This window comes from Dysidea avara, chromosome 11 (genome assembly GCF_963678975.1).
Source record: "Dysidea avara chromosome 11, odDysAvar1.4, whole genome shotgun sequence".
Classification (NCBI taxonomy): domain Eukaryota; kingdom Metazoa; phylum Porifera; class Demospongiae; order Dictyoceratida; family Dysideidae; genus Dysidea; species Dysidea avara.
This window is the reverse complement of record NC_089282.1, coordinates 9,045,214-9,070,148: the sequence shown is the minus strand read 5'-3', so window position 1 is coordinate 9,070,148 and position 24,935 is coordinate 9,045,214. Positions and strand designations below refer to the sequence as shown.

Here is a 24,935-nt window from a genome sequence, read left to right as displayed (position 1 = left end):
GTGCCACTTGACCATCACAGCCATTTTTTGGCCGCTATCTTGGATTTCACATCTTTTTTCACCATAGCCTTTTTGATGGCCACACTGTTTTTTTTTTACAGTTTGGCTGTTTTGGATTAAATTTTATATTAGTAAATATATATTAATAAAATAATTAATACTACACGGTTGATAAATATCACAAACTGGAAGGTCTATATTGGCCTCAATGTACAGATTTTGCACTATATATTATGTGAATGTAAGTACAGTACATGTGAATGTGGTACATATGTTGTGCAAATCTGCATTAATTTTGTGTTACTGTATATGGAAAATCAAAAAAATGTGTAATTAACTGTCGCCCTTTTCTTCTCCTGTGAAGAAGAACAGTATGCTGTTATCACAAGCTCTGTGTTATAAAAGTCAACAAACAGCTCAATTTCTCTGGATAAATTGGTGGTGTATGTTGGAAGATTTGTGATTTCAACTGTAGTTTTTCTTTGACATCCACTTTCATTTATGTACTTAACTGTTTCTCTTTCAGATGCAAAGATAGTGACAATACAGTTGGTCTGCTCATTAGTACGTGGACGAAACTTATATGATCGTTGAGGAGCCCCAATATACACATCCTCATTAGCTCTTACAAGAGCAAAAAACAATTTAGTACAGTATGCCTCTCCACCATGTACCTCTCTTCTGTTAGGGTCATGACATTTAGTTTTAAAAGGCTCAGATATTTCGACACCAATGGAGTGTTTCATTTTCCGAGACAACAAAACCGGAAGGTATTTTGCAATAGGAGAAAGGCATCCTGATATTGAAAGGGAAGACAAGGTGCTGGCTATATTCTGTGCAGCAGGAGAGGGTGGGTTTCCACTCCCTGTCATGGCTTTTTCTAAAATTGGTTTTATTATATTTTCATGCTGGCCATATAGTACTGCGCCTTTCACAACAGAGACAATAGGTATAGAACTTTTTTTGACAGCAACAAGAGATCTATTTTTAGGAAACAATTGTTCAACACTCCTAAACAGTAGTGCACTCTCAGCAAACCCTCCCACCAACAGAACTGCGTTAACATGCTTGCAAGTTTCTTTTGCTAGTACCTTGTTAATGAGACAATTAATATCATTTAATACAGGCTTGAATAAATTTTCCATTGCAGTGAAGTGAAGGATGAGTTCAGACTCTTCATCATACCACTCAACATCTTTATCATTGTAATCTATTACCAATTGCTCCATTGATTTACCTGTTAGTGTTTTTATTTCCGAGCAAATTTTTTTGTGAAAGGCTAATGTAGTTGGTGTAGCAGGATCCAAAGATAATTTTGAAGCTTCAAAATCTTTATAGATCAGTTTAGTCCACTCCACAGAGCAGTTAATCTTTAGTTGCTCAAACTGCCCCACTGGTATTTTCAATATGCTGCATATCATTTTTTCGAATTGATCATTGACTGCAAACCCACCACATTTACCACCTTCAGGAGGACTCAACGATGCAATGTACATCTGGCCCTGTTGCTTTATCACTGCTTGTGCAGTAATGTCCACTGTACCTCCACCACAGTCAACTACAAGGTACTTCGTTTCTGTAATGTTTTGCTGACCAACAAGAATCTCATATTGAGTAAACAACGCTGCTGCCTCTGGTTCATATGCAAATACTATTGATTCTCTTGGCAATCCTGCCTACAATAGAAAAAGAGCTATCACAAAATCAGTTAAATAGTTATACAGGAATATAATCAAGACACATAGTATTATAATGTAGTGCAGCCATGTTAAGCTGGCAAAGAATCTGTATAATACAGTATAGTAGTGCTGTATAGCAGGGGTTATGAAGGCGTTTTCCTGCCAAACATTCACGCTTATGCTTTCCTTGTTTTGATCTTCATGCAAAAACAGTTTGGGTGTAAAAAGGACATGTCCATGAAAGTAGCAACAGAAAGTGCTGATATCTGTAGTGGCCAAAAATGAAAGTCAATACAACTAACTTAACAAGCTTTAAAAGAGTCCAGGAAAGTGGTAAGCAACTCAGTTACACTATTATAGTGCAAAAATACATTTTAAATGAATTCATGGGCAGCCAATATTTTTTCATTGTTTAGTAACAGCTATATACTACACTGCACTGTTATATAACAAGCTTAGAGAGTTTAGGAAACTGGTGAGCAACTAAGCTACACTGTTTCAATACACAAAACTAGACCTTCACCATTTCCATGATTGTGTAATCAAAATATTGATATGCAAGCATGATATTGGTATTGCGATACAGCCAGAGTACTGTGATATTTCGATATACGTATTAGTGGTGTACGATTTAGAATATTTTCCTATCTTGATTATTGCACACAACATATCACGATATCAAGACACACGTTAGTGTGTCGTGCGGCCCAAGAAGCTGGCGCGCCACACCGTGGGTATATTGACAGGAAGAAAGAAAACGTAATTTTCACACCTTTGTATCTCGGTGATACCTTATCCGATTGGAACCAAAGTTGCTACAGAGTTGCCCGCCAGCTAGGGGAGTCTACATTCCAAATTTTAAGGAAATCGCTCCAGCCATTTCCGAGATACGAGCTGCCAAAGTTTCGATTTTTTTTCTTCGTGTTTTCGCACACTTGCAAAAATTGCTATAAAACGAAAACGCGTACTCCGATCGCCTTGAAATTTGGCACACAGAAAGGGAGTCCAAAGGCGAATCCTAGTATCAAATTTGGTTCAAATCCGATGAACGAATCAGGATTTATGACCGTTTATTTGCGTAAAACAAGATCGATTTGTTGTCACGCCTACAGGGTAAACTGCTCCATGGAATGAGTTGAAAATTGCTATGTAGATGGAGTAACCATCGTAGGAGTGCCTTTTGGTGGTTTGAAAGGAATCAAGATAAAGACCATGGAGATATGACACAAAACCCAACCTGTGTCACAATTACACGATCGATATTTTTTTGAATAAAAAAATATTAGTTTTTATGCCTACTAGGCAAACCGTTTAGAGCAATGAGCTGAAAATTGGTGTATAGCTGGAATAATCTTCATAGAAAGTCCTTGCAGTAGTACAGAAGAATCGGATTACAAACCACTGAGTTATGATTCGAAAACCAACTCCGTGTAGCAAATGCGAGATCGAGATACTCTAATAGAATAGTCACCCTAATAGAGCATTCAGCAAATTTATTTACTCCATTGTAGAATTCTTTTACATTGCAAGTTATTCTGTAGGGAGTTCAGCTGCAAACAGTTAACCTTATAGACAGTTCAGCAAGAAGCAAGTCACCCTATAGAGAGTTCAGCTACAAATATATCGCTGTAGTGATTCAGAACATTACAAGTCACACTGAAGAGAGTTCAGCTATAAACAAGTCATGCACCCTGTAGAGAGTTCGGCTACACTCTCTAGAGAATTCAGCTACAAACAAGTCACTGTGGAGAGAGTTCAGCTACAAAGAAACTACCCTGTAAAGAATTCATCTATACAAACAAGTTACCCTATAGAGATCACCTGCAAACAAGTAACCCTGAAGAGAGTTCAGCTACAGACAAGTCACTATATAGTTTATACAGTGTTCAGCTACAAGTAAGTCACTCTGTAGAGAATTCAGCTACAAGTAAGTCACTCTGTAAAGAATTTTGCTACAAACAAGTCACCGTGTAGAGAGTTCAGCAACCAAAAATACCACTCTGTAAAGAGTTCAGCTATACAAACAAGTTACTCTGTAGAGAGATCAGCTAGAAACAAGAGAGAGCTCAGCTAGAAGAAGTCACCCTGTAGAGATCTCAGCTGCAAAGAAACCCTGTAGAGAGATCAACTACAAACAAATCACCCTGCAGAGCGTTCAGCTATAAACAAATCACCCTGTAGAAAGTTCAGGTACAAACAAATCACCCTATATACAAACAAAATCACTCTGTAGAGAGTTCAGCTACAAAGAAACTATCCTGTAGAGAGTTCAGCTACAAACAAGTTACCCTACAGTGAGATCAGTTTGAAACAAGAGATTTCAGCTACAAACAAATCAACCTGTAGAGAGTTCAGCTATGAACAGATCACCCTATAGAGAGTTCAGCTAGAAACAAGTTACTCTATAGAGAGATCAGCTAGAAACAAGTCACCCTGTAGAGATTTCAGCAACAAACAGATCATCCTGTAGATAGTTCAGCTAGATACAAGTCACCCTATAGAGAGATCAGCTAGAGGAAGTCACCTTGTAGAGAGATCAGCTAGAAAAAAGTTACCTTGTAGAGAGTTCAGTAACAAAGAAACCATTCTGTAGAGAGTTCAGCTACAAACAAATCACCCTGTAGAGAGTTCAGCTGCAAACAAATCACCCTGTAGAGAGTTCAGTTACAAACAAATCACCCATTGCAGAGAGATCAGCTACAACCAAATCACCCTGTAGAGAGATCAGCTAGAAACAAATCACTTTGTAGAGAGTTCAGTGACAAAGAAACCGTCCTGTAGAGAGATTAGCTAGAAACAAATCACCCTGTAGAGAGATCAGCTAGAAACAAGTCACCTTGTAGAGAGTTCAGTGACAAAGAAACCGTCCTGTAGAGAGATCAGCTAGAAACAAATCACCCTGTAGAGAGATCAGCTAGAAACAAGTCACCTTGTAGAGAGTTCACTTACAAACAAATCTACCTGTAGAGAGATCAGATTATCCTGTAGAGAGTTCAGCTACAAACAAATCACCCTGTGGAAAGTTCAGGTATAAAAAAATCACCCTGTAGATAGTTTTGATACAAACAAATCACCCTGTAGAGAGTTCAGCAAGATAAAAGTCACCCTGCAGAGAGATCAGGTCACCCTATAGAGAGGTCAGCTAGAAGAAGTCACCTTGTAGAGAGTTCAGCTACAAAGAACAGAGCGTTCAGCTAGAAACAAGTGACCCTATAGAGAGATCAGCTAGAAACAAGTCAACCTGTAGAGAATTCAGCTACAAACAAATCACCCTGTAGAGATTTCAGCTACAAACAGATCATCCTGTAGATAGTTCAGCTATAGATACAAGTCACCCTGTAGTAGCAGAAGTCACCTTGTAGAGACCAACTATATAAGTCACCCTGTAGAGAGATCAGCTAGAAGAAGTCACCGTCTAGAGAGATCAGCTAGAAGCAAGTCACCTTGTAGAGAGTTCAGCTACAAAGAAACCATCCTGTAGAGAGTTCAGCTACAAACCAATCACCCTGTAGAGTGTTCAGCTAGATAAAAGTCACCGTACAGAGAGATCAGGTCACCCTATAGAGAGATCACCTAGAAGAAGTCACCTTGTAGAGAGTTCAGCTACAAAGAACACATTTTGTAGAGCGTTCAGCTAGAAACATGTTACTCTATAGAGAGATCAGCTAGAAACAAGTCATCCTGTAGAGATTTCAGTTACAAACAGATCATCTGTAGATAGTTCAGCTAGATACAAGTCACATTGTAGAGAGATCAGCTAGAGGAAGTCATCTTGTAGAGAGATAAGCTAAAACAAGTCACCTTGTAGAGAGTTCAGCTCCAAAGAACCCACTCTGTAGAAAGTTCAGCTACAAATAAGTTATCCTATATAGAGATTAGCTAGAAAGAAGCCTGTAGAAAGCTCGGCTACAATCAAATTACCTTGCAGAGTTCAGCTACAAACAAATCACTTTATAGAGAGATGAGCTAGAAACAAGTCACCTTGTAGAGAGGTCAGCTACAAAGAAACCATCCTGTAGTTCAGCTACATTTCAAGTCACCCAGTAGAGAGATCAGCTGCAAAGAAATTATCCTGTGGGGAATAATTGGCATTTAATAAATATATGTATATAATTTGTATAATTACTATATAATAGAATCAAAAATAGTTGAAGTATTAAAAATCGTCTTTAAGTTCTTTTCTTCTTCCTGTGGTAAATAAAAAAAAACAGATGGGTTAAAAAGCCCCAAAGCCAGCCATAGGTCGGCTTTGCAATATGCAGATACAAAAAGAAGTGATATCTAATCAAAAACAGCCAAGCTGTAAAAAAAAGGTGCAGCCCCCAAAAGGGCCATGGTGAAAAAAGATGTGAAATCCAAGGTGGCAGCCAAGAAATGGCTGTGATGGTAGGTTAATGGCAAAAATTTTAATTACGACAATTCGGGTGAATTTGGTGCCGAATCCTAGTGGAGGAGGCAACGCAAATTCACCTGAATCATCGTAATTAAAATTTTTGCCATTAACCTACCATCACAGCCATTTCTTGGCCGCCACCTTGGATTTCACATCTTTTTTCACCATGGCCCTTTTGGGGGCCGCACCTTTTTTTACAGCTTGGCTGTTTTTGATTAGATAATATATATCACGATATACAACTCATCACTCAGCTAGTGTATTTACACTGATGACACTTGTAGCACTGACGTACTAGAAGTACAATACAACATGGTACATACAACATTGCAAGCTCTTTTATCAAAGAAAAGTACAGTGTACATGACATCTTGGGGGTACATTTTTCTCTAGTTATAGCTAAAATCTGTACCTAGGCTTATATCACGATAATAAAGATTCTATATCATATCACGCTATAAAAAAATTATCATGATATTTCAATATATATCACATAATTATCGCACATCACTAATACGTATTGATATGTATTGCACATCACTACCAATTAATTTTTTAAAACTCTAATTGGCTAGTAACTCTTGAGTTAAAAGGAATTGATTAGGAATGCAGAACACGGAATATGAGTCAGTGATAATTTTATTTTATTTTATTAAGGCTTTACAGCACAAGTGCTGAAGGTCTGTAGGATACCTGGTCCTACAGCCTGTTTTAAAGTTGTTACAGAAAGTATGTTTGAAAAGGTGGAGAAAGGAGAAAAAATCCATGACTGGACCTGGGCAGCCTCGAACCTGTAGCCATCCGATTAACGCTCGAACACTTACAGGAGTCTGCCAGGTGGTCAGGATATCTTCTCCTTGTCAATTGCAAGTATATATATCCATAGGAACTCTAGAGAGTAACTTATTATCTCAAAGTACCCCTTGTGGAACCAAATGGACATTAGTTTATTTATTAAGGCATAAGGGTCCAATGTTTGCATATTATAGCAATTTTCACTCTTGGCTGCACCAGGTATCAGCTCTTACTTTCATGGACACACCCTTTTTTACATGGAGGATTTCACTTGTTTTTGTGAGTCAAATACACTGATATAAACTGTATATCGGTATGTGATCCCTACAAGATGTAGCCATACAGGCAGCCATATAACTGACTGACAAACACTTCACATATGGTTCGGTTAAAGAGTTCAGAACTTCTGCATACCATAAGAACCTATGGTAAACTATAATAATACTAGTGCAATAAAAATTATCATACAGTACAGTAACACTGTTTATCAGGGATCATGGAGGTTTGGGTTTTTCTGGCCAAAAAACCAACTTCACAATGCCATCCTGGTTCCTTGGCAGTATTGGCTAGGTGTAACCAAGCCCAAAAGTGTTGACAGTGCAAGGTGTCAATTCGCAGTAGCGCTGTATGATGGCTTTCGTATGTTTGTATGTAATAGGAATTGGATTGATTACAGAGGTCCTTCTCATAGTGTTCTTCGCTTACAATGCTGTGTAACACAGCTGAAAATGAAGCATATGGCCACTTCACAATTTCAGTAATTGATATTTGAGGTGAATTAAGATGAAAACAGTAAGCCTGGTGCCATTCTTTCTTCTAATGCAGTATGCGAGGATTTACAAGTCCAGGGACATGCGCAGGAATTTTGAAATGGGGTTTCCACTACAGTTAAATGACTGTTGTATATCCTCAGGTTTAGGTGACATGCCTTGTTTCACTACTTTTTATTTCTTTGATCCTTAATTAAATATAATATTCATAATTTTCCTATTATTAACTGTTATACCGGATCTGCAAAAATCCCACATGTTCATGCAAACCTTAAGTACTTACAAATTTTTTCATAAATATTTGAATACAGATGAAGTGTGTATACAAGTAATTCATGTACTAAGTTTGCAATGAATTTGATAAATATCTACAGTGCTACAAATGTTTATTTTCATTTAAAAAATTGAACTGTTGTGATGGTATAGGGTAAAGCAAAAACCAAACAACTGTAAAATTGCAGGGTTGAGATACTCTAATAGAACAGTCACCGCAGGGTGAAAAAGTATATGAAAAGTGTCAAAAAACTTACCAGAGTTCAAACCAGGGACCTCCATACCGAAGACCAAATACTTAGCCACTGCTATCGCAGTTGTTTACCTCACTTAATTTCTGCTTTAAAATAAAAACTCTAGCTTAAATGATCTTCCAATGGAGATTCTAGATTTTAAATAACATTTGTTATTTTAGAAGTCCTCAAAAAGTGTGCACTCTATTAGAGTATTACAAACAAAACAAGCAATACAATACAATAATCATCATTACGTCTGACAAGGCTAATAGAGTGAATCAGGGATTACAGGTCCATTAGTATATCTGCAGATTTAGGCAACTTACCTTGTTTCCCTACTTTTTCTATGATACCTAATTAATCGAATTTAAAATTCTTATTTTTCCTTATACTTGTTTGTTTACTTTTTGTAATATTGGTGAACTCGTGCATATCACATCAAAAGAAAGTATGGCGCCTGAAGTAATGTTTTCAAATGAACACGTGCCCCAGCTATTGATTACTAACTTGAAAGTAAAGTGGCCATTGCACTTTGCTTTCAGCTATGTTCAGCACATTTCACAGTGTTACAAATGAAGAACAGTAGGAGAAGCGCAATAAATCCAGTCACCACAGAAAATATGGATGATTTCCATTTACAAACATAGGGAGGCTGTCATGCTGCTGCAAATCAGTACTTTGGGCTATCAGCAGAAAGAAATGAGGCACAAAGGAGGTGGACAAGGTAAGTCCATGATGCATGCACTGCTTGCATGTACATGCTGTGGTATGCCAAAAGGCACCTGTCGGGCTGAAGTGACATCAAACGGTGAAACAATCAAGCCTGTAGCCTTAGCCATTATCGAGTTACGCTTGTCTGAAGGCATTAGGCAGGCAGGTGGGCAAGTGAGCGAGTGGGTAGGTAGGTGGGCGGGCAGGATGCCAGGTGGGAAAGAAGGCAGGCCAGTCAGTAGAAAATTCCATTGAAAAAATTTTAAATTTTATAGCAATCTATTGGAAGCATTTATGGTAACTAATACTGCTGTGGTGTTGTTGTTGGGTGATATGTTTGGCCAGAAAAACCCAAAACTCCATGATCCCTGATATACAGTACTACCATACTGTATGGTAAAATACATCGAAGCCAGCCAGGCTGGCATTGAGAAGTACAGTAGAGCCTTGATTATCTAAATCCAAACCCTCAATCACCGAACAGTGTAAGTGACTGCTCTATTAGAGTATTTTATGATTAGGTGAACATTCTATTGGAGTAGGTGTATGTTCTATTAGAGTAGTTGAACAGAACTCCGTTCATAAATGATTATCCACCCCAAAAACACCTTTGCTGTAAAAAAAAGTGTGTCCAAGAAACCACAAGTACCCGGAACCCAATGTAAAAAACAGCTCAGCTGAAGAGATAAAATAACTGGTAACTTAAAGAGCTGATATCTGGAGTGGCCAAGAATACAACTAACTACAATTACTAAAGTTTTAATCCATGCAAGAGTAAAGCAGGTGCTTCTACAATTATACATAAAAGTAAAACTAACTGGCAACTGAAACAGCTGACATCTGAAGCAGCCAAGAATGATTGTTCATATACAACTAATTCAAAATTTTAACATTGACCTTCAGCTGTGTTTTATATTCACTCTTGCTGTATCCTTAAGTAATTTATTTTAATTCTATAATTGGATGGTAATTTGGCTGCCTTTTTTAATAGTCAGTATATAGAACAAAAAGGGTGGCCAAATTACCAGCCAATTATAGAATTAAAAGAAATTACTTAAGGATGTGAACTGGCACACAGGTGTTTGGATAATGGAGGTTCTACTGTATAAAAGGAAACGAAATCCACACCAAACACCAAGCTGTGAAAAAAGGGACACATTTTGAACTTTCACCCAGCCTTTAAAAAGCCTGGGTGAAAATGCTGTGAAATCAAAAGTTAGATACAGTGTAATACACAGCCATTGTTAATGCTAACAATGGCTGTGCATAACAGTGTATTAACACTTATATTAACATCCGCCTTTGATTTTACAACCTTTTTTCAACCTGGCTTGAAGGCTGCACCCTTACGTGGATTGTGATGATCCCTACTAGTTTGTAAATATTCCATAAACCTTTTCTTACAAACATTTAAGGTAGAGTTACAGGGGAAGAAGACATGAAAATACAAAATAACTGCAAATTTAATTACCACAGCTAGCCACTGTTTGCCAAAATAAAGTCTTCACGGTAAAAACCTGCTATACGGTACTGTGGTATGCCTGTCAGGCTGAAGCAGCTCAGTATAACCGAAAAATCAATCTCATAGCCTTAGCCAATACTGAGTACACTTGTCTGAAGGTATCAGTTAGTTAGTTTTTAAGCTAATTAAATAGTCAGTTAGTCAGTAGAAAATCCACCAACAAAAAAAATTAAATTCTGCATATTGGAATTGTTTGGATCACACTAAAAGTATGTTTGGGCTTGATCATACCTAACCAACACTGCCAAAGCACTGTGAAAGTGGTTCTGCTGTGAAAGTGGTTCTGGTTGATAGTTTTGCAAGAAACTGCAAGCCTTCATGATTCCTACCATACAGTCCTTGTGATAGTAATACAATCCTTATATGGTTATATAGGATTGGGTTATGTGTAGGTAAGAGAAATAGCACAATATCATTGTGGATTTTAAAACCAAGGCGGTTTTTAAAACAAGAATCCTAGGGTGTGGTCTCTGACCAACTTAGCGTTTTATATGGGCATATGTAGAGCTGGGCATTAGGATGATATTATATCGAATCGACAATATGGAAATACTATCAAGCATGACATGAAACCACACTATATTATCGCGGATGGTATATGGAAGTATGTGAACACGTGATACTCGTTTACGGAGAAAATGGTGTCTGAACATGTGTCAGGAAGCAGTTCAAGTGAAGTTGAAAGTTCTGTGGAAGTCATGCTTCTCAATAAGCCAAACACCAAATCCCCTATTTGGAAACTAGTACATTAAAAATTATAAATTTAAAAATGAAGTATGGATCCAAGCGATAAAAAGTTGTGAAACAAGAGATGAGTGATGGTAGCTATTACAACATAGCTTGGAGGGAAATCCCTACTTTGGCATTGTATAGCCATTATTTTGTGTTCAATGCCAAAGTAAGGATTTCCCACCGAGCTATGCTGTAATAGCTACCATCATTCATCTCTTGTTTCACAACTTTTTATCGCTTGGATCCCTACTTCATTTTTAAATTTATAATTTTTAATGTACTAGTTTGTTTAGTTTTTTGTTAAGGCATACAGCTAGCTATAATATAAACATGCGACTGTTCTATTAGGGTGACTGCTGTATTAGAGTATCTTGCAAAGATGTGCACTTGCCCAAAAGGGGCGTGGTCATCATGGTTTCGATCGATTATTAGAGTATTTCGAGTCAGCCTTCCAACTTGAAGGTGTGTGGTCACTGAAATACAGCTAGCGTTAAAGGGGTGTGTCTCAATCGATGGATTGACAATGCGCAGAATAAAGAATGGGCGTGATCTTGTGACCTATCCAGTACCAGTACCTCCGTACAGTAGCGCGTAGTCTAAGTGCCTTAAATAATCTTGTGGTGTCTATTATGCTGCTTAGAGAAAGTGTTGACACGGAAAATTAACCCCTCGATATGGTTTCGTTGGATGAAGAAAAAGACAAGCAGCCTGATTGAAGATAAAAGAAAAGACAAGGCACAGAGAGCACACACTCGTCGGAACCCCAAAAAGCACATCCCACTGGTGAGTTTGTTATTGTGGCGTAGAATGGCGGCCATGCACTGCTTTGTTTGGCCTCTAGGCTTGCGACTGTGGTCAGTCAGTCAGGGTATCAGTCTAAAATTCAAGTTTTAACGATTTTTTAAAATTCTATATCCAGCCACCTGTAAGTGTTTTGTTGTATTTAATGCTGTTTTATGCATTATATGGGCTAGTGCTATTCCGTAAAAGTGATTTTCATCTCGTAAGATATCTCTAGGATGCTTTTAAAGGCGGAATTTTGGGTGGCGCGTGAAAATTTCGCCAGGATCCCTATTTAAACGGTACAACCGTACCGTTTGATACTTCAGACATATATATATTTGTTAATGTACAAACTCAATCATGAGTATATTCGTACATATGTAGTTAGCTACTTATTTACAAATTTATATAATTATTAAATAAATCACGAGATGGAGCTTGGATAATATGATCATCTAGTTGGTTCCATAATTTTATTGTAAAAGGAAAGAAGGAGTTCTTATAAGCATCTACCCTTGTTGGCAACTGCAGAAATCTTTGATGGTGACCTCTAGTTGTGGTGTTGCTTGGTCTAAACTGTTGGTGCACATTAATATCTACCATGTCATTAATTATTTTATACATTAGTGAGGCTCTCAAATTATTTCTTCGCTTCTCCAATGTGTGCCATTGTAAACTGTTCAACATTTCTGTCACACTAGCTGTTCTATTATAGTTACTCATCACAAACCTTGCTGCTCTTCTCTGTACCATTTCTAATTTATAGATGTTATGTTCATGGTATGGGGACCACACTGTACTGGCATATTCTAGAATGGGGCGAACAAATGTATTATAGCAGTAGCATTTAACTGTTGCAGGACACTTTGCTAGATTCCGTTGTAAAAGACTTCTTACTGAGTTTGCTTTAGCAGTGATCATGTTAACATGTTGTGTCCATTTAAGATTTTTGTCGATAATGATGAACGGAAGGCCAACAAACACTGACAAACCTCAATGTAAGTAAAGCCATAAGGAGATTCCTACTAGGACCAGTAGTACAACAAATTTATTCTACCATCTTGAACACAAACACCCGGAATTGCACAGTGAGTTGTGCAGGACTACTCAAGAAAAGGACAAAGAAACTTCGAGTTCAGCACCCACAACAAAGTCCATAAAGGAAATGCTTGAAAGCCAATTGAAGTTGAGCAGGACTTTTCCTGAGTACAAGGATTTGACAAAGAGTGTTACTTGACTTTAGTGAAAGACATGGTATCAGCATACACTGTTGAAAAGCCTGGCTTTAGAGCAATGTTAGAAAAGTTCAATCCATGATATGATTTAGCTAGTTGCAACTACTTCAGCAGGGTCGCTATTCCTTCACTGTACTCTGAAGTGTCACAACAGAAAATTGATAACCAGCACTTTGCATTTTATGCTGAAACAACTGACTTGTGGTCTTCAATAACAAGTGAGCCTTACCTTAGCTATACACAGTACATTTCATTGACAATGATCGGAATTTACATGCTAAGTACCTCCAGACACAATATATTCCTGAAGTCATGAGTTGACAATGAAATCATACTGAGTTGTCAGTGCTCAAGAATCAAAGCAGTGTGAAAAACAGTTATATAAAAAAGGAATGCAGCCATTCTGCTGTGGGAATAATAGCAAGGGCGTAGGAACGATTATTAGAGTGGGGGGCCAAAGGCATCCAAAATCAGCTAACTATAAACTGATCAACACCCAGCCCATGCAGGCTCACATTGATAGGGCTCCTGTAGCTCAGTTCATACGTGCGTTTATATATAGGTGTTGTGAAGTGTTATCACTAGCTAATAAATATAACCCTACAGCTACAATGTATGCACAGCTATCTGCTCACTCCCTATTCTGCTAATGGCTGCTATACCTACTGCACGTGCTCGATGCATGTATATATCACGTGAGAAATCATGGTCACGTGAAGGTCTTTCCTTTATGTTTATTGTACAGTACCTCCACTACAAGGATTATAACATTAACAGTGTTATCCGCTAAACGAAACATCATACCTTGAAGGAACTGGGTTATCTGTTGTAGCAGGTTCCGACTGTGAGGATCACGTGAACCCCACACCACTACTGCATTCATGGCTGGCTACTCTCATTTACATATCCTTGTATGCCTCTTTTAGACTAGTCTACTTGATAAATCACTCTTCACCAAATTCAATAGTCAGTACTCAGAAGTCAGCAACTCCTGTACATTCACGCACTACAATGAGACTGCCCTCTTAGATCTGCTGCTATCCTTCCATTCGAGCGTAACCTTTCCCATCATAATACCACCGATGTGGCATTCTTTCCACTATTTAAGTTTCTCACTGCACAGGCTCCAGGAAAATATTTGAACAACAGATGTCACGTGCAAGGACTAATCATAAATAAAATTATAGGCGCTTTTGGGTGTAACAGTGAATGGCTTGACGGTTGTGGAGGACTCGAGGGGGGGACTGGTGATGCCAGTACTGGTACATGGTGTTGTATGGCTTCTCGTATGGATGTATGTATTTCTGTGTATATAGCTTTGGCTGATTGTTTCAACCTGAGCTAGTCGGCCCCAAAAGTGGGGGGGCCAAAACATGCTTTTGAAAATAGTGTGGGGGCCATGGCCCCCCCGGTTCCGACACCCTTGAATAATAGGTAGTGTGGGTAATCAGGAATTATGCTAGCATTTTGAAGCAATTATTATCCTTAACAGTAAGAAAATCTGCAATTCATACAATTCTGTTAAAGACCAAAATACTCTAATAGAGCAGTCAGAAATTCTAATAGAACAGTCACACAATGTTACTACTCCATATTAGCAGTCACATAGACTCGGGTTGATAATATAAAATGCTCTAATATAGAAACCAGCTAAATAAAAAACTATTTAAGGCTGAACATTAATCTAATACACCATTTAGCTGACATTATTGGCCAAAGATGGGCATAATTTTGGAAATAATGGGTGTTTCTCAAAAGCATGATAGGTGATTGCTCCAAAGCAATAATTATTAATGTTTAATTTATGAGCATTGTCAATATCTAAGTTATTTTCACAATAAACAATGATATCCGTTGTGGAAGACTGATTAGTTGAAAAATGATTTAAACTAGACTTTGATCACCATGGGAAATGTCAACAAATACTATGGTGCCACAACAGTATGAAAACCAGGAATCTCACCAGGTAAACAAAAACAGCTTGAAGATGAGGTTTCAAAGGATTGTGCACGTGATAGCCACAATTTCTTGCGAGGTGTTTCTCATGGTGCCACAGCACTATGAAGGCTAGACACTTTTTGATTAGAGCTGGGTGATATACCAGCATTGTTAGTAATCTGTGATATATAGGTCATACCGGTATTGATACCACCAGTTCTTTTTAATACCGCCATACCGTCTGGGCACTATGGCCTCCCTGTGGGCTTGTTTCATCCCATATATAGAAGGTAACCAGACATGTGACAATGTTTGTAGGCAGGTGCTGATGTAGTCAGCTAACCAAACTATGTAAACAAGTTTGTTTGTGGTAATTTGTACTTGAGGCTTGCTGAGCTACCATGGGTATTTGGTGCTTTTGTTGAGGTAAATGGCAGTTACTTTAATACTAATGGTTTTTACATTAATATCGTGATATTTAGTAATACCGTGATACTTTTTATGGAAGGTATACCATTTGCTATTTTTCAATACCGCCCAGCACTATTTTTGATCCCACCAACATTATGGATAATGCAAAGTAACCGCTCTACAAGAAAGCTTACCAGTCTATAGTATGTTCACGTTGAGCTGAATCCTGAAAAACAGCTAAAAATTAAAAGTGGATTTTTCTCAACAGAGTTAACATTTCAGCCAACCAGATGATTGTTGGTAACAGCAAAGGTGTCAACAACAGACACGGCTCCAATACAAGTTCGGGAAAGGTCTGTAATGGACACTGTACTTATATGACTTCCCCGTAGGAAATGTATTGTGAAACTTTTGATTGGCCATAAATATTATGTTAAACATTTGAACAAAAAGATTTTGAAACATTTTTAGTGGGTCAAGCAGTACTATAAATGAGCCAAATTTCAAGATCGTGTGTAATTGCATCCATGAGTTATTAAATGTTTTTGAGGATTCAGCTCAACGTGAACATACTACAGTTTTAGCACAGCAATTTAATTCTAGTTCTAGTACACTAGAAAATTCATGGTCTATTTTGGCTCTAAATCTAAAACTAACTAAAATTCTTACAATTTTTGGTAAATAAAACCTTAACTTTAGTTCAACTAACTAAAATGTTTCTCAAGCAATCCTAAGGTATTGTACATTATAACCGCTTAGCATTTTTCTTTGAAGATGCTGATGCCTGCATATGCTACCATGCAGTGGGTGAACTTGTGTTGGCTGGGGTGACTGGTCACCCACTGTGGCCTATTAGCTGCAATAAGCTAGGGGAGGAATAGCAAATCAGTGATAAAAAGTGGGATGGCAATGTTCAATATCCTTCTGCTAGGAGGTCTCTAACTGACCTGCTTTTTTACATTGCATTACAGTTTCATATGAATGTTTCAGGAGGTTTCATATTAGAAATTCATGAACTTTTATAAGCTTTAACTACAGAGTAAGTTTTGACTTCAGTTTAATTTTCACTATGAACATATTTTGCACCTTGTCAGGGGAAAAGGGTTGAATTCTCTTTTATGAATCACTAAAATGTGTAAAATACATCTTGGTACATATATATTTGTGTTCTGTAGGTAATTTATCTACCTTTTCTGCAGCATTTCTCATAACAGCTTTTGCAGGCTCACTCCAAATGGCTGGTACTGTAACAATCCATTGTATTTTCCTTGCAGGATGTTGAAAATGATCATCCAACCACTTTATGGCAGTGTCTTTCAAATACTTAAGTGTCATAGTATAAACTTTAATTGCTGCCAGGCTCTTTCCATTAGCTGCTTGTATTGTCTTTGCATCCTAAATCAAACAATAATAAATAATAATTGCCCACTAATATAATAATGACTTGGCATGACAAAACCAGATTTTAAAGTCCGATAACTCATAACCATCTTTTCCTATAATGGACATACTTGAAACTATATGCTTTCAAGGACTGTAAGATGACAAAGTTTCAGATTGCTACCTTATACACAGGACAAGTTATGATTTGTCAAATCATGCTAATCGGAAAAGTTATAACACTGGTTTTGTCAGACTGTGGGTCACATTATCATCATGACACATGGTATTTCACTTTCAACAAAATGTGATACCTAAAGAAATTAGATGTTTTTTTTATCAGATTGAAGAGAAAGTAGCAATTTGCTGACAAAAAAGAGTACATTTTCCTGTTTGATAACAGCTGACAGTACAGAGGCAAGCCAGTACAATTCAATAAAATTTTGCATAGCAACAATATATCGAAAATAAATTACAGGCACTTATATCATTTCTCATGTCTGAAAAAAGCTGCAAAGATGGGACTTGGCTTAATCGCCCACCATGAACTGACAATCTATCAAGATACAGTGGTTTTCTTGTATTTCTCCATGTGGACAAAGAAGTCCATCAAAGATATGACGATAGTGAACTTTATTTTTTTTTTTTTACATTTATTTATGAAGGCTTTACAACACAAGGCAGGCAGGCAGGCAGGCAGGCAGGCAGGCAGGCAGGCAGGCAGGCAGGCAGGCAGGCAGGCAGGCAGGCAGGCAGGCAGGCAGGCAGGCAGGCAGGCAGGCAGGCAGGCAGGCAGGCAGGCAGGCAGGCAGGCAGGCAGGCAGGCAGGCAGGTAAAAAAGTCGGATTTTGCCAATTTTTCAAAATTCAATGTCCATGCTTTATATTTCCTTAGCTAATTCATTCCCAGTATTTCATTAAGCCACAAATGATTTGCACTGTGATAGTTTCTTTATGTACAGCATGATTTTCAAGTTATTCCATCAATCAATTACCCTGTAGGTGTGACAACAATTCAATTTTGGAATTTTCAATTGTGCGTATTTCCCTTGTTCTTAATTCGATCTGTACAAAAAATAGACTGTAAATGTGCTGCATTACATTCTTACTACCCTCCAATTTGAAGTCAGTCACTAAAACACGTGAGAGTTATTGCGACTTTTCTAGCTAAAGTATACCAAAAAAAAAAAAAAGAATAAAGAATGTGTAAGAAGATTAAGAAAAAATATGAAGAAAAATAATGGAGGCAGATATCTTAGTGATGGCTGGGTGGATTTGACTCAAGTGTGGAATAGGAGATTCCCTACCCCAAGGGAGTTTCCACAGCAAAACTGGTTAATTATTGTTCATGCACTATCGCATTAGCCCCCCCCCACACACACACACACACACATAAAAGAAACTTCCTCCATTTTGTGACTGACAACTACAGTATACTTTGGAGGATAACCTTGTTTTCAGACAAGACCATAGCTGTCAAAAGTATTTTCAGATTCAATAATTCTTAGCTTGCTTCTCTGCTATCTATAGCAACAAAGGAGTGGACTGCCAAAGTTTTAGGCTTTTATGATGAACAGTTTTGGAGCTTTAGCACTAGAGTTAGAACAGCAAGAAATTTGATTTGTACAGCAACGTAATATGGCAAATAAAATTACAGGCATTTATTTCATTGATCATAACTTGGGACTGAAACAAGCTACAAAGACAGGACATAGTTCAATCTGTTCATAATGAACTGGCAAATCTATCAGGGTATAGAGGTGTACCGATATGGGTTTTTGGCATGTACCGATATGGGTTTTTGGCATGTACCGATATCCGATATTGATGTCACCAAAAGAAGCCGATAACCGATAGTCGATCCGATATTTGCATTGTAGATTAATCAACATAAAGTATAAATTTACCTACTCTACAACATGTCCATGTACATGTATCCATTGCTATACTTGGGTTTCTATTGTGCATGGAATCCAGAAAATTAGGCACTCACAAACATTTTTATGTATACTCCCATGAAGCCTTGAATGGATATTTCTGCATTACTTCGCATTTTAATGGCTTGTGAGAAAACTGGTACAGAAAGTTTCCTTGGTTATCCTGTGACCCTTCTTATTATTACAAAGGTACTGTATAACTACTTCATTTGTAAGACTGTGATAAGCTTTCCAGCAAAAACACTAGAATTGTGTGTACTGTATGGCTTCCCATAGTGTATCACTTGTTGCAGAGTGAGCAATAAGCCACTGGGACTAAAGAGCTACATAAATAATATAGAAAATCAATGTATAAACTACAAACTATTACTACTGTATAAATATCGGTAGCAATGTCGGTCCTCCTGCAGTTCTGTACTGATACCGATATCGGTGGCTGATAGTTTAGCCGGTCTGATTATCGGTACACCTCTATCAAGGTATAGTGTTTCTCTTTGTGTGCACAAAGAAGAAGGCCATTTCAACACTTGAATGATGATGGTAAACTTTATTTCTATAGCATCACACATAACTCAAATGTCTTTTGCTGTACAAACACAAAACAAAGATTTTTGCACTCTCCATGAACAAGTGAATCCAGTGGCTTTGCATACCAAAGCAATTACAACATGCATAAAAATTTTATGTGACATGCATACTTTACTCGGTACCACAAAGGTGTGGGCATGGCCCATGAAAAACATCACCCAAAAGCCAGCCTCACTTTTTCCTAATGATGATGAAGCAGTATTGGTTAGGTAAAACTAAGCCCAAACAAGTCTTCATATCAACCAGAAACGCTTTCAACAAGTTGCTACAGACTTTAAAAAAAAATTATTAAACGGAATTTTCTATTGACTGACTGACTGACTGACTGATTCCTTCAGACAAGCATAACTCTATAATGGCTAAGGCTATGGGTTTGATTTTTTCACTATTCGATGTTGCTTCGGCCCAAGAGGTGCCTTCTGGCATACCACAGTATGTACAATGCATTCTTCATGGACTTACCAGTGTTCTCCTTTGTGTCCCATTCATCTTTGCTGACAGCAAATAGCGTCAATTTGGTGGTAGCACGTGATGGATTCCCCTCGTAACAGAAATCATACGTATTTTTCATTGTGACTACTTTGATTGTAGAGGTGCTTTTCGAACAGTTCTTGATCCGTAATGCTGTGTGATGGGTTGAACATAGCTGACAATGAAGTGTAATGCAGTGGTAATGGATACTTCACTTTTCAGACAATAATTGATAGCTGGGGCGTGCGGCATCATTTCTTTCTTTTGATGCAGTATGCATGGGTTCACCAGTCATAATAATTCTATTTCACAAAAAAGTTAACAAAAAAGTTAACAAACAAGTACACACAAAATTTGGAATTTTCAACTAGAGTAGGGACCATAGCACATCGACAAAAAGTACTGAAACAAGCTGGAGTAGTGCACAATATTAAATCACAGTAAAACAATAAAAAGTGTTATATCCCTACTGTGCATTTCTGTTATGGTATCTTGAGTAAAGTAGGGATATAACACTTCTTATTGTTTTACTGTGATTTAATATCGTGCACTACTCCAGCTTGTTTCAGTACTTTTATCAATGTGCTATGGCCCCTACTCTAGTTGAAAATTCCTAATGTTTTGTGTACTTGTGTTTTACAGCAAGAAAGAATTTTGTGAAAATGGTCAGTTTTTGTTCAGCCAGTCACAACACTCTGACAACCTCAACAATAGTAAACTACACAAGTCAACTGTTCTAGTAGTCAATTAACTGTTCTGATACAGCCTTGATAACAGTCAACTATTAACAGTCAATGTTTTAGCTATATAGAGTAACTCACCTAATTATCGAACGGGCTCTAAAATTGGACACGACTACTCCAGGAATTTTCAAACAACTTGTATGTCTTTAGATAGTTCAAGACTGTGGGACTTTGCACACCAAGTATTAGCTTCCTCAGCTTCTTTGTCTGGTGGCAGCAAACCTGCAAAGTCATTTCCGATTAATACATATAATCTGGAAAAAAAAGTTGATTCACAGACACCCACAGTTTACAAATCACACTTACATCCAATCAACAGTTTCATATCTTTAACTTGTAGAGCAACTCATCTACTTTCTAAATATCCCCAGTTTATTTAATCAAATCCTTTAATCACAAATTACAAATCAAATAAAATGTCACTGGAGTAATAATCGCACCATAATATCATTTAAGTATATGGAAACTTGATTAAGTATACGTTGTTTGAGATAAGTTTACGGGAAATGTGTACCGGATACCTTTATGAACACTGTATACTTCCATACACTTAAATTCATGGTGCAATTATTATTCCAGTGACGTCTTATTTTATTTGATTTGTAGTTCGTGATATAAAGGATTTGATTACATAAACTGGGGATATTTAGAGAGTAGATGAGTTGCTTTACAACTGGAAGATATAAACTGTAGATTGGATGTAAGCGTGATTTGTAAACTGTGGGTGTCCATGAATCGACTTTTTTTTTCAGATTATACGTATTAATCAGAAATGACTTTGCAGGTCTGCTGCCATCAGACAAAGAAACCGAGAAGGCTGATACTTGGTGTGCAAAGTCTCACAGCCTCAAACTATCTACAGACATATAAGTTGTTCAAAAATTCCTGTTGTAGTTTGAGTAATCGCATCCTACTTTGGAGCCCATCCCATATTAGGTGAGTTACTCTAGCAACAGATAGTGTATATCATAGAGAAAAATTTCATCCCATCAACTCCTGAAAGGAGAATAAAGATTGGAATATTTGAGTATCCGTTGTCACTATTCAGTGGACTGGAATACTGGACTTACATGTTTTTAGTTTTTGCACCTCCTATGGTTGGATTTATTGATTCCTGTTGGTTAAGCGTCCTCAGACTATAGAACAGCTTGTTTAGAGGTTTACCAAATCATTTAGTTACCTACACATGTACACTTAGTCACCTGTGTGCCCTCAAGAAATTTTGTACTATAAACAATTATAACACAAAAGACGCACTGCAGTACTTGGTGTCTTTCTATGTCTTGTTGCAGCATTGTGTAGCAGTACTGTTGAACAACTCAATCTTCAACTTAGCAGTGCCAGCTAACACTCACTGTCATAAATTGTTGAATAGGAATTTCTTATTCTTGGGAGCAGAGTTAAACTTTTGTTTTATCTTTAATGCTTATTGCTAATACTGACAAGTGGGTTGGAGATAAAATTTGGTGGCTAAATTAAGTGATGCAATATCTCAAGAGTCAGGCTAGAGTTTTGAGTTGCATACAATAACAGATGAGTTAAAAGGGAACAAGACAAGGAGGTACAGATGAATAGAATAGAATGTAGAAGCATTAGACTACTGAAATAAGCTGCAGAAATAGCAGCATAGCATATGTGACCGGATCTGCAAAAACCTGACACAATCGTGCAAGTCTAAATTTACAGTATAAAGCACTGAGAATACAATGGGTGAAGTAATTGTGTATTATAAAAAAATTCAGTAAATATTATGAATTCTTTGTTTGTTTTTAGTAAAGAAAAGGTCTAACAATAAAAACCTGGATATCGTCTTATTCTCCTACTCAAGAGGAGTTCAACAATCTTTGTTTTGTTGCGGTAGACCCAACTGAGGACTCGCAGGTTATGGGTGTTTGTTTGAGTAACATCGAAATGGTAGTACGCAATCGATCTTTCTTTATTGATTTCGCCCTTGTATGTAGTGAAAAAGGTGCTACAAGGAAAAACGTACACAGTAATCAATTTCCCTATTCATGGCAAACACAATGGTGCAAACTACAACTCCATATAGCATTCTGTTTGCAAGTTACAATTGTTTTAATAAGCACCTATAATTTATTTTTCCTGTACTTGCTGTACAAATTGATCTTTCAGTTGTTACTTTGTAGGGCTGTAACTCTCAAAGCTATTGGGGTATGAGGCTGAAACTTTGCCAGAACACAAGTAGATTAGAAATATTTCATAAACAGGAATTCGAAAAATGCACAATTGTGTCGGGCTTTTGCAGATCCGGCCACATATGGGAGTATGGAAAGCCTGGAATGGCGGAACAACCTGGATAAGCCAGAACAGTGTTATTTTTGCGATTGGATCACATGCAAGCACAGATAATAAAGACTCCATGGTGAAATATTCAAAAATTTGTCTGCTATTATGTTCTATAGCATTTATATGATCCTTACTTGTAGCTAACAACTCAGCAGGGTATACTATAAAATTGGGATGTACATACTGTAACTGTGCATCCTAAAACAACCTAGCTATACTCCATACCCTTACTAAAAAATTTTAAACTTCTAGCTAAGTACTAACTATGCTAACTCACCACATGGAACCATACGATCAATCCATTTGTAAGTGTTACTCTAATAAATTCGGTCGCTGACCACAAGTAGGCTAGCTAGCTTTTGCAAGTGTACCAAAACTATGTCTTGGGACTGTATACTTAGGAATGCTAAGATAAAGTTTTGGCTGTCCGGGTTTTCCGTACTCCCGTCACATATTATTAGCTAGCTAAATATACATTTATGCACTTTGAAACCGGCAGTTATTAAACCTGTATCAGTGCAAAGTCCACGCCACCGATCATGTGACATATATACAATAAGTTTTGTATAGATAGCTACATCATAGCATCATAGATATTCTCTCGAAAATCTATGATAGCATCAACCCGTGACTTACGTACCGGTGAATCATAAAGCTTCATCTTAAACCTAGTGAAAAGGTAGTAATCATTAGCTACCTCTCTTAGTTTTTCGTATTTTTTTAAGGCCTCTTCTCCAAAATGGGCGAACCCTCCATTAGGGTCAGCCAGTAAAACTGTAGGATACTTCACTTTGAAATGAACCACGGCATCAGCGCGGCCTGTCTGCTCTTGATTCCAGGTTGAAAACACTTGTACTTTAGTTGGATCTGGTCTCTCTAATCCCACTGCAATGGCACAACCAGATGTGCCGAAATCGATCGAAACATAGTGAGTGTAATTCGCAGACATATCGCGCCGGTTTTCCAAAGAGAATACCTGGAGAACACTGTAGCTACTACCTACGCAGTGACTCAGCGTTCAACTAGACTGTGGCACGCAGTTTGGTAGAGACAGTCAATTCAGCGAAAAGCCACAAGGGTATGAACCTTGGTGAACACTACGTCATAATGGCATACGCAATACGGAAGGAATCAAGTTCCCTCCAAGAGTTCACAATATCGGCGCGCGCCCTCATTTCGCGACAACGCGCCACGGGCTTACAAGTTTATTCGAAGGTTAAACCATAGATTTTTATTTTTATTTTAACTGCTTTTTAATGCAGGCCTTATTAAAGGTCTGTGGGCAACTGGTGCCCACAGCCAGAAAAGTATTATGTACAACTTACATTTACAATTTGAATGTATAAAAATAAAGCTAGCTGGCTAAAGTTATTACATACATTTACATTTGATATATAGTTGAACTATCAAAACTTACATGTGTATTTAATAATAAACTTACTTACATAAGTACTTATTTTAAGAGAGAGCAAGAAAAAAAATTACTAATTACTGCTGAAGTTTGGTGGGCGAGGAGACTTGGAGCAGGTACTACAAGGGTAAACAAAGTGCAGACTGTGAGGATTGTCAGAGTCAAAATTGTTTGTAAAATGCTGCCAGAAGATCTTGAGTAACTGTGATTTAATGGTGGAAAAAGGTTGATTTAAGTCAAGTACTGGTAGACTGTTGTAGGTTCTTGGTAATCTGTTAAAGTAGAAGTTACTTTGTTTTTGTTGGATGATGTAAAATTGTGTTGAAGCTTGTTGCTGGTGGAGGATCTGGTAGGATTGTGGCAAAAGTTGACATAGTTACTGATATTGAAATGATTAGATGGATGCTGGATTGATTTTACGAAGAAGAGTATGTCATAAAGATCATAGGTGTACATCAGTGGTAGCATGTTAAGTTTGATAAGACGTGTTTTGTAATCGGTTACATAGTCATTTAGAATAAATTTGGTTGCCCGGCGTTGGTAGAGATGTCGCAAATAAGGTAGGGGTGCCATAAAGGAGAACAGTAAAGTAATTGTGATCGAACTAATGCTAAATACAAA

General features: G+C 37.5%; 2 protein-coding genes across 2 annotated transcripts in view; one reads left to right on the top strand and one right to left on the bottom strand.

Moving 5' to 3' along the window:
• The window catches only part of LOC136238643 (uncharacterized), a 277,251-nt gene that overhangs the window by 130,045 nt on the left and 122,271 nt on the right, over positions 1–24,935 (top strand). The gene's annotated exons all lie outside the window — the stretch shown is intronic.
• LOC136238461 (heat shock 70 kDa protein 12A-like) lies at positions 139–23,984 on the bottom strand. The gene is made up of 3 exons (XM_066028989.1): positions 23,544–23,984; positions 16,667–16,873; positions 139–1,676 (listed from the first exon to the last, which is right to left on the bottom strand). Exons 1-3 carry the CDS (start codon positions 23,850–23,852, stop codon positions 318–320), a joined length of 1,875 nt encoding a protein of 624 aa, XP_065885061.1. The 5' UTR covers positions 23,853–23,984; the 3' UTR covers positions 139–317.

Excerpts from the sequence above, each read along its gene's own strand:
- LOC136238461 (XM_066028989.1), bottom strand. The coding sequence starts at position 23,852 with ATGTCTGCGAATTACACTCACTATGTTTCGATCGATTTCGGCACATCT. Across the intron at positions 16,874-23,543 it reads TGAAGCTTTATGATTCACCG|GATGCAAAGACAATACAAGC; the intron begins GTACGTAAGTCA and ends TGTTTGATTTAG. Across the intron at positions 1,677-16,666 it reads TGAGAAATGCTGCAGAAAAG|GCAGGATTGCCAAGAGAATC; the intron begins GTAGATAAATTA and ends TTTCTATTGTAG.